The following is a 10,521-nucleotide window of genomic DNA, read 5'->3' as shown; positions in this document are numbered from 1 at the left end:
CTTGATCAAATACAAGTCGCAATTATTATTACCAAATTCAAGGATCTTTATATATTATAAAAAAGAAAAAATGTTACTTATGTATTTATACCTTGAAGGAAACAGTTGTGACTATTGTAGAGTTTGACAATTCATGGAGAGAAAACATTTCACTCTTGGAAAATTTCTATATAGTACAATACTTATCAAAGTTGTTAGACAATTAAATAAAAATGTTTTTTAATGTGATTTTAGGTTATTCTACAGTGTTAGCAGATAAAGTATACAGTTGGAAAAATCTTTACTATTTATTTTAGACTGAAAAGCCACTCTATACAGATTTTTGTTCAGGAAATTATGTTTTTTTATATAAATGTACAATGCCATTTTGTCAATAAAGATTTTTGAAACAAATTGTATTTGTTTACTTTATGAAAATTGTGGTTAGAATTACAGGCTTTTATTAAATTAGAAAAACAGTATTATTATTACTTTAACAATAATTGTATTACATCAAGTTATTTATAAATTAAGTAAAATCTAAATATACATAAATTTCTAAACTTTTTACAAAAAAAGTCGAATAAGAAAATATATTGCTACAATAAAAAATATTTAAAACTCAAAATTATCCTGGCAGTGGCTCAGTTGAAGATCCTGGTAGTGGCTCACTTGAAGTACCTGGTAGTGGTTCAGTTGAAGGTCCTAGTAGTAGGTCGGTCACAAGGTTTTCTACAGTTCACTTTCTAAAAAAAAGTGTTTTATTAGACTAATGGACTTTCTGCAACAAAATGCATACTTTTTTCTGGTGATTTTATATTAAACTTCTTCTGAATATTGAAATCAAATAAAGTTGTCCCATTCTTTTTTTCTTTATTTAAAAAGTGACAATCGCACACTTTTGCAAATTCACTTGGATCTCTATCTTTTGAGTGAATGTTATCATTCTTTTACCTTATCCATCCTTCCATCTATTCCTCTCGGTTTTGTTTTTTGGGAACCGAAAAAACTTACATGGATGGTTTGAACTGTAATGTTTACAGTCTGGAACAAAGCACATACCCATTCAGACTCGAAAACTCATGACTATTAGTAAATGACAGAGATTTAATGCAGAATTAATATGTTAAATTAACTCACCTGGTGAAAAACTAATGAAAACCTCTTAAATAGTACATTCCTTCAACTGAAAAGTCTTATTTTATCACATAAACCACGAAAACACTAAATGAAAAATTGCTTATGGGCATTTACCATTCTCAACAAAATTGTTTGGAGTCGGTATAAGCTCCACCCGTTTCTGTAACGTCAAGATTTAGACTGTCTAATCCGATTTACTTGTAATTTGAGTTTATTTTGTCAAGTAATTAAAAACAAAACTGTAAACAATTGACCTACCTATTAAACTTAAGAAACAAGTTATTCACTTAAATTAAATAGAATTAATACAATGGGATAAGCTATAGTAGATACATTATAATTAAAATATCAACAAGTTCAAAATACTGACAACCTCATTGAATTATAATCTTTCATATTTCTAAATTACCAATTTGTATTAAGGGCATTTTGTATATTAATCCTGTCACTATAAAATGTCACACAAAAAAAGCAAATTAGTTAGGTCTCTTAATTCTCTTATTTTCTCGTATTTTTAAAAAAAAAATTTAAATTATTTTATATTTGTTTATCAGTGCTACCATCCAATTATAGTTACCACAATGTTCCTATAGTATAATGGCTTTCGTTCACTAGTCGTGCTATACAAAAAATTCGTGCGACAAAATAATACCTCATAAAACGTAAAAAGACAGATAAAATTTGACATTTCGACTACTTTCAGTTTTTATCAAAATAAGTTATTTATCCTAATAAGTGGCTTTAGCATAGCTGAGCCGTGGCGTTTTTCAAGATATGAAAGAATAGTATTTTTAAGTTACTAATTTTTAAATAGTTTAAAGTCATGGTATGTTTTCTATCCTATATATGTATATCTAAACCAATACGAAAAAAATTATAATAGTGTAAAAAGGACGGTCGAAAATAAAAGTAATACCTAAAAGCTTTAATAAACAAACTATAATAATAAAATTTAAGCAAGTAATGACAACCTTCTATTATTATCTTCTTTTTTATTTTAATCTATATCATCAGTCTTTTTAGCCATTAATTAAACAAATTATAATTAAGTAAATTATTTCCGATATATTCATTATTAATTCCTTAAAGATATATTCAATATAAATTGTAAGTGAAAAGGAGTTTTTTCAAATTATAATGAAAGAACATAAATAATAAGTAGATGGTTAGTTATCAATAATAAAGGCCATTACACAAAGTTGAATTTGACGTTTACAAACATATGTTAAATGTCATAATTGTTATACATAATCGTGAAAATATAAGATGTTTTCAAACAGGAATTAAGTTAGTGATATGGCAGAAAATAAATTATTTGTATCTTTTGCGTGCCAAAGATGCTCTCAATCATTACGTTTAGATGAATCTCTGTATTCGTTTAGTGAACATACATCTGCTGAATTAAATTGTAAGTAAAATATTTTTTTTATTTGTATTAGTATAATATTTATTACTCGTAGTACCTATATATTCGAATCCGGAAGTTGATTTAGAATCGCAAGCGACTAGTTTCGATCACTACGTACCTCCGTGTAGATTATCAGATTCTGGTAACGGAGCCAATGGATTCATGCTCATATCTGATGAAAACGAAGTTGATTTACTCAGTCATCAATTTAAAGTAATTATTACATTTTTGTTTGATTCAAAAATGTACGTATTCGGATCTTTATGTGCTTTAGGTACAAGCAACTCTATTTGATACACTTTCCGGAAATTCTAATATTGACCATCCACTTTGTGATGAATGTACTGATAACCTTATAAAAATATTGGAACAACAACTTCAGATTGCGCAAGAAGACTATGACGACTACAGCAGATATTATAAAATGCAAGTTTTTATTAAATTATCGTCATTTTTGAACATTTTTGTTTTATTTAAGCTCATTTTGTTTATATCAGGTTGGAAAGTGAAAAAGACGAGCCGAAATTGGCCGATTTAGAAAAAGAATTGAGCGATTTGAAAGCTGAGGAAATGAGATTGTTGGATGAATTGAGTGCTTTGGAAAGAGAAGAAGAAGAAACTTTGAATGCTATTAAGGAACAGGATGATATCGCGGAAAAAATTTCGAAAGAAGAAGAAAGGTATTGGAAGGAATACACTAGGCATAGGAGGGACTTTTTGGTTCTTGAAGAGGAAGGGAAAAGGTAAAATTTTTTATGAATATACGAATTTTTTTGATTTTAATTTAATTAATATCTAATTTATTTTCTTATAGAAATTTATTTTTGTTATTAGCAATTTAAATTATTTATTTTTTCAACCTTAGAAAGGAACATTCTGTTTTTATTATAATAAAATTATTTTTTTCTCTCTAAAAGTTTGGATTGAACTCTATTATGTTTTGTAACAAAGTAGAAGAAACCTAAAACAACCTGGCGGTATATTGAAAATGCAGTTTTAGCTCAAAAATTGTTTTTTATTCAATTTTCTCTAAAAGATTGAATTCTATTACGTTTTGGAACAAACCTAGAACAATCTTGTGGTATCTTGAAAATGCGATCAGAGCTCAAAAATTGGTTTTTATTCAATTTTCTCTAAAAGTTTAAACTCTTAACACGTTTTGGAACAAAGTAGAACAAACCTAGAACAACCTCACGGTATCTTAAAAATGCGGTCCCAGGTCAAAACTTGTTCTTTATTCAATTTTCTTCAAAAGTTTAAACTCTATTACGTTTTGGTACAAAGTAGAACAAAACTAGAACAACTTTGCAGTATCTTTAAAATGAAGTCCCAGCTCAAAAATTTATTCTACTGTATCGCTAAACATAACCTTAAATTTCCTATTTTTCGAATTTTTAACACTTTACGGTATGAAGCAATTGATAGGTATTTAATACAAAGTCACTCATAACTCTAATAAGACGTTTGGACCCTCAGGATGTAGTTTATTTCGATTTCTTACATACAATTGAATAATTCTGGGTCCTTACATTTACGCTGTTTGATTTTTTTTTCAAAAATATTCTGTTACATCACAAAACATTACCTCACTTTTTGTATTTTTTGTATCTTCAATACTTTGCAGTTTGGACTGCAAAATGTATTTTATTTTTTCTTTGATCCAGGGATGTAAATGTTATCGAAACATAACCTCATTTCTCATATTTTTCAAATTTCGTAATTATACATGCTAAAATAGAAATTCGTACAAATTGAAATATAATTTAGTGACCTAAAACATCGTAATTCGTGTTATCGTTTTCGAATTTTCAGTCTGGAATGTCACTTGAACTACATAACCGTACAATTGGAAAAATTGCAACGAACGAATGTTTTCAACGCAACTTTCCACATTTGGCATAAAGGCCATTTCGGCACGATCAATAACTTCCGTTTAGGTCGATTGCCTTCGGCGCCTGTCGATTGGTCGGAAATAAACGCCGCCTGGGGACAGACGGCGTTATTACTATCTTCCTTAGCGAGGAAAATCAATTTAACATTCGAAAGATTCAGATTAGTGCCGTTCGGAAATCATTCGCATATAGTGGTAAATATATTTAAAGGGAATATGTTGAAATGGCGTTTGTTGTTTATATATGTGTTTGTAGTCTTTGGAAGAGCAGAAAGAATTGCCATTGTACGGTTCGGGAGGTTTTAAATTTTTATGGGATACGAAATTCGATAGCGGCATGGTGGCTTTCCTCGATTGCCTCCAACAGTTCCAGGAAAAAGTGGAAACTTTGGAAAAGGGAAGCAAATCATTCTGTTTCCCTTATCGAACCAACAAAGGTAAAATAGAAGACAAAGATGCCAGCTATTCTATAAAGTGAGTTATGATACACTTTTTTTTAATCGCCCTCGTATATTATATTGGTAATTTTCATATTTTTTTGTTGCTAGATTGTCCTTGAAGCGTCCCATCATTTTTTCTCATGTACCTTGTTTAACCGTTTCTAATAATGTTATAGCATGTATCCATCTCGAACCGAAAATAAACTTAATCTCAGTACTAATTATTTGCCACCAATTTCAATGTATAAAAAAAGATTTTTATAATGAGTTTGTGTAGCACTAGCAAATGAAACAAATAATTTTTCATTAATCTGTTAATCCCTTAAATTTGGGATAGAAAGAAGGATCCTTGCACAAAGGTATATAAAATATATATACTTTCCTTTGGTGACTGAAATAATATGAATTTGCGATTTCAGAACCTCGGTCATGAATGTATTTTTGAAACATTCCAAATGCCATTTTTGACATCTGGTTGGGTCTTTCACAGGAAATCTGTACATTTTAATTGTAGGATCTGATCTCTTACTTAGTCCACACTTGAAATAAACACACTTATTTCCAACCATTTCAAAAGAATTGAAAAGAAGTGATTATTTGTTATATAAATACATTTTAGTAAGTAGTTCGCTAAATATACAGTTTTTTTTCGAAATTGTAAGCTGTAGCATTTATACATCTAGCGCCTCTTATAATTTGAATATATTAACTAAGAGAGTAGTGATATATATATTAATTGTAATAATATCCACTTACCTTAAAAAATAATCCAAATGCACAACCAACAAAACTCAACAATAACACAACGAACATGATACAATAATGAACTCAAATAACAACTTTGCTATAGTCACCCAAAATAAGAAACTTTACAACACAGCTTAAGGGTTGAATATAATTTCTTTAATAATTTTGGCGCCATCTGTTATTGGGGTAATTCGGCAACCAAAGCTAAGAAAACACGTAATTCAACCTACGATGTACTGTAAGAAAAGACGTGCTGTGGACGCCAACTCTCCACTGCCATCTGTTGGTGGCGTCCACCTCTTCAAATGATATCCTCATAAGGTTAACCTACTATCCTATTCTTTATACAATGCTATTATGTTTTGGTAACATAACCTCAGTTACCAGATTATTTTCGAAGTCTGGCAACATTGTTACAGCCCTATAAGGTGTGTCTCTTTTTTTTTAAGAATTCAATTAAATTCTGAAGAACAGTGGACCAAAGCTCTAAAATTCATGCTAACTAACCTGAAATGGGGATTGGCGTGGGTGTCTTCGCAATTTAAAAGTGATGGAGAAGAAGTTCAATCGGATAATTAGAATTTGAATGTTGTAGATAAACGAATTTTTTGCAATACAATATTATAATTATATAAACTATTTTTGTTATATAAACTATTTAAAATTAGAGTCTTGTGTACATAACTTGAAGTATGTCTTATATAATTACCTACCTACCAATTGTTATTTTTAAATTTAATAAATTTATTTCAATTTTTTTATTGTTTTTTTCACACTCCTCAAAAAATCCATAATTTTCCTATATTTTTCTTCAGAATTCTTTGAAAGGTTGTAATTTAGTAGTTTATTGACACTACAACCAAATAACTCACTTCCCCCACTATAATAGATGTTCATAGATCCATAATTTTCAAGTGCTACAGACAAATAACTCACTCTCCCCACGATAATCGGTGTTTGCAGAACGATAATTTTGTAGTACTACAGTCAAATCACTCACTTTCTCCACAATAATCGATGTTTGTAGATCGATACGTTTATAGTGTTGAAACCATATCACTTATCTTCACCATAAAATTGATGTTTAGAAAAAGATATTTTACACAATGTTAACTGATTACATCAATCAAAAAAAGTATATTGGAGAAAAAACAATAGTATATCGTAAAAATAAAAAGTCTAGTACAATCAGAAATAACAGAAAAATATAAATATCTCTATTTAATTAGAGTTTTTCTGGAATCCTTAATTGTCTAATTTATACTCTTCCTTTTCTTTCATCTACAATTGCCTTTTACCGGCTAACGTATCCTGGTATATAATATTATTAGAGTTTTCTCTCTCCTGTGGTATAGGCAATCATACATACATATGTAATAGTAGTTGCCTATTTATTTCTCGTGAAATAAATCTTACCAGCGTATACCATCTTTCAACTTAAAAAATGTGTATCCAGTATCATATTTTGAAAAAATTTATTTGAAATAAAGTATAATAAAGAATAAACAAACACAATTATCACCATTAAAAAAAAATAAGTCTTTCCGGACTAGAAGTGAGGGATATGTAGCAAGGATATTTGCACAAAGTCAAAGTATTTTATCTTTTCATTAATGATGGTTTCTAATAAAAATCACAAAATGTACGAAGCGACAATATGGACTATAGAATTGAAAACTCTAAATAGGGAAAAGTGCAAATTTCCCTTCTGCCCACTTCTTCTCGTTTTTCGAACTATTTTCAATTTAGATTTCGTCTATTTGATGACAACATTGTTTTAACGTTATAATCTCCTTTAATGAATAATTTTACTATTTAAAGATATTCACTTATTCCACACGATAAAGAAAATCAACTTAGATTATATAAATAATCTTGATTGTGTCGTATGACTTTCAAATTCCCCATTCATACTTTTATTTATTTATGTTCTTAGTAAAATATCATTCTCAAAATTGTTTATTAGCCTTGAACTTCCTCTAAATAAAGAAAATTTTACATAGAGGTCATTAATCTGTAGATTACATATACAAGTTTAAATTTGAATTTACCCGCTTTTAATATATTGTTACTTCATTGCATTTATACGCGGGAGAAAAAGAGAAAGTAGATATGACGCAGCACCAGCTGACCGTGGCGCGCTTCTATTGGTTCTCCTACTACGACGTGAATGTTTATTCCCATCTCACTTACTGCAGCATTTTTGCATAATGTGAAAAGAGTATTCCCAGACGTATTGACCATTTGCTCTTTCATTTTGCTTAGATTTCCAAGAGAGGTTTTTTTATGAGCTTTTTATTTATTCACAGGCTAGTAAGGGATAAAGTTGGTTACAAAACAACGATGAAAGCTCTTTTAGTTTCATTGGCTTTTATAGTTATTTTAGGTTATGTGAGAAGTGATGATGATTCCGCAAAGAAAGGCCCCAAAGTAACCGACAAGGTAAATTTTCCTGTAATCTATTTTTATTTCATTTTCACATAATAACCAAAAATTTTTAGGTATGGTTTGAAATCGTCATTGGTGACGAAGCAATTGGCCGTATAGAAATTGGATTATTTGGAAAAACTGTACCGAAAACAGTGAAGAATTTTGTAGAATTAGCTACCAAACCTACAGGGGAAGGATATAAGGGTAGCAAATTCCACAGGGTGATTAAAGATTTTATGATTCAAGGTGGTGACTTTACTAAAGGCGATGGAACAGGAGGTAAGAAAATTTCTATTATATTACCTAAATTTATATCCATATTTTTTTATTTTCTGTGTTTATTTAAAAATTAAACATTTTTTCTTTAGCTTCTTTTCTTGACAAACATCCATTTTTTTTAGTTTTAATTAGGAAAAAATTGTTGAAATAAATACTTTTTTTAATCGATTTATATTTGTTGCTTATTAAATTTGTGTTACCAGAAGGCTTTTCACTGAATTTGGTTTTGAACAATCATTTTACGCATTTAATCAAACGAAATTAAGGTCATAGTGATATTATACAGGAAATGGATGAACTAGAATATAATACATCTTCATTAGAACACAATTATCTTAATTGGTGGTTATAGCTCCAGTCATTTTGTCATTAGAAAAGCCATTGAGTAAATTTTAAAGTTCGAGTTGTATATTATGTTTTTCCCTACGACCAACGCCGTATATCCTCAATATTTCTTTCCACACAAATCAATAAGGAAATTTCCCATCTTCCGCACGTGTTATACACTATATTTTTTCTACGGTCCACGGCATATACTCAATATTTCCACACAAATCAATAAGGAAATTTCAAAGCTCCCGCACGTGTTGTACATTATATTTTTCCTACGAACCATGGCGTATACTCTTTCCACGTAAGTGGCGATAAGGAAATTTCAAAATTTATGCACGTGTTTCACACTATATTTTACCTACAACTTAGGGGGTGGGGAGACATTCTAGTTTTTGGGGTCGTTAGAGTAGATATTTTCTTTGCAGGTCGCAGCATATACGGAGAACGTTTCGCTGATGAAAATTTCAAGCTGAAACATTACGGAGCCGGATGGCTCTCGATGGCAAACGCCGGAAAAGATACGAACGGTTCGCAATTTTTCATTACTACGAAACAAACGACGTGGCTCGATGGTCGTCATGTTGTATTTGGAAAAGTCATCAAAGGGATGAACGTCGTTAGAAGAATTGAAGCAACCGAAACAGATAGTCGTGATAAACCACGCAAAGATGTCGTAATTGCAGACTGCGGCGCAGAGACCATCGACGAACCTTTCGGCGTGGAGAAAGCCGATGCAAGAGATTAATTAGTTTTTTATGTGTTTTCCAGTGATACTTTTTCTAAGCTTTATAAATAAAGTCGTTTTTAAATAGGAAAAGAGTTTTATTCATAAAATACCTTGAAAATCGTGATGGAAATAAATTCCAGCTGAAAAAATTACTAGAGAGGTGTGATAAATTACCTTCATTGTAGTCCCGTTATTATGGAACTATTATTTTTCGTATTACGTTGCCACCATTTCCTTGATTGTTTCTATCTTATCCATTTATCTTTAAAAGATCTAATTTTTGTTAATTGCTTGATACATTTGTACTACAGTTTTTTTTAATTATACATTTTTTTACATGTAGATTTCATTAAATATTAAGTGTAAAATGACCAATTCGTATTAAAAAAGTTATTTGAATATTAAAATGAAAAAAACAGGAAATATAGACTCCCATCTCTACACTACTGGTTTTAAAATTTACTGTACAAATTTTTAACTAGATTATTCATGTTTTGGGTATAGTATAAGTAAGAGATAATATAAACAAATTTTCGAAAATCACTATCACCAATAGGTAAAATTTTAATCAAATACTAATTAAAAATCGGGGTTGTGTTAAATAATAAACGACGTGAACTAGCTGTCAAATGTAATAATAATGCTTCCGACACTAGCCGAATATATATCCATGGAAGTATCAAAATTTTTTCTAAACAGGATTAAGGAATTTATACCCATAAATAAATATGCAGAGCTGCAATTCACATAATCAATAATTTAAATAATGATAGTAGAAAATTATTTCTTTATGGGAAGCGAATCAAATGTGTGGATCTAAATATACTGCATATTTACGAAATCATTTACCTTTAATACATACGTATAAAAAAAACGTTTTTTATTGTGATAAAATTCAATTTTTTTAAAATAGAAGCTGAGATTAAACGTAAACGTGAAAATATAATATCTATTAATTGTGCAAAATAGAATGCAAAGTGAAGCTAGGCTAATGAATATAAAGTAATTGTTTTGGTATGGGTATAATTATATAAAGTAATTGTTTTGCTATGGGAATAATTATATAAAAAAAATCGAATTTAGTGAAAGATGGAACATAGATATTTAACACTAATTTGTTATATAAATAGGGTGAGGAAATGATAGA

The 10,521-nt window shown here is 29.6% G+C and overlaps 2 protein-coding genes and 1 long non-coding RNA gene across 3 annotated transcripts; 2 read left to right on the top strand and 1 right to left on the bottom strand.

The window, feature by feature from the left end:
* Nucleotides 1–464: 464 nt before the first annotated feature.
* Nucleotides 465–2,101, bottom strand: LOC130446635 (uncharacterized). Its single transcript, XR_008910173.1, has 3 exons — nucleotides 1,120–2,101; nucleotides 779–1,023; nucleotides 465–725 (listed from the first exon to the last, which is right to left on the bottom strand). It is a non-coding gene; the product is annotated as an uncharacterized LOC130446635 (long non-coding RNA).
* LOC130446634 (beclin-1-like protein) lies at nucleotides 2,027–6,846 on the top strand. The gene is made up of 7 exons (XM_056783002.1): nucleotides 2,027–2,527; nucleotides 2,580–2,740; nucleotides 2,802–2,953; nucleotides 3,025–3,270; nucleotides 4,340–4,613; nucleotides 4,675–4,892; nucleotides 6,055–6,846. The coding sequence occupies exons 1-7, from the start codon at nucleotides 2,416–2,418 to the stop codon at nucleotides 6,182–6,184; spliced, it is 1,293 nt and encodes a 430-aa protein (XP_056638980.1). The 5' UTR covers nucleotides 2,027–2,415; the 3' UTR covers nucleotides 6,185–6,846.
* Nucleotides 6,847–7,781: 935 nt separating this feature from the next.
* LOC130446726 (peptidyl-prolyl cis-trans isomerase 5) lies at nucleotides 7,782–9,464 on the top strand. Its single transcript, XM_056783118.1, has 3 exons — nucleotides 7,782–8,047; nucleotides 8,107–8,314; nucleotides 9,073–9,464. Exons 1-3 carry the CDS (start codon nucleotides 7,892–7,894, stop codon nucleotides 9,390–9,392), a joined length of 684 nt encoding a protein of 227 aa, XP_056639096.1. The 5' UTR covers nucleotides 7,782–7,891; the 3' UTR covers nucleotides 9,393–9,464.
* Nucleotides 9,465–10,521: the final 1,057 nt, after the last annotated feature.

The sequence above is a fragment of the Diorhabda sublineata genome, chromosome 7, assembly GCF_026230105.1.
Source record: "Diorhabda sublineata isolate icDioSubl1.1 chromosome 7, icDioSubl1.1, whole genome shotgun sequence".
Taxonomy (NCBI): domain Eukaryota; kingdom Metazoa; phylum Arthropoda; class Insecta; order Coleoptera; family Chrysomelidae; genus Diorhabda; species Diorhabda sublineata.
This window is presented reverse-complemented; position numbering and strand designations above follow the sequence as displayed.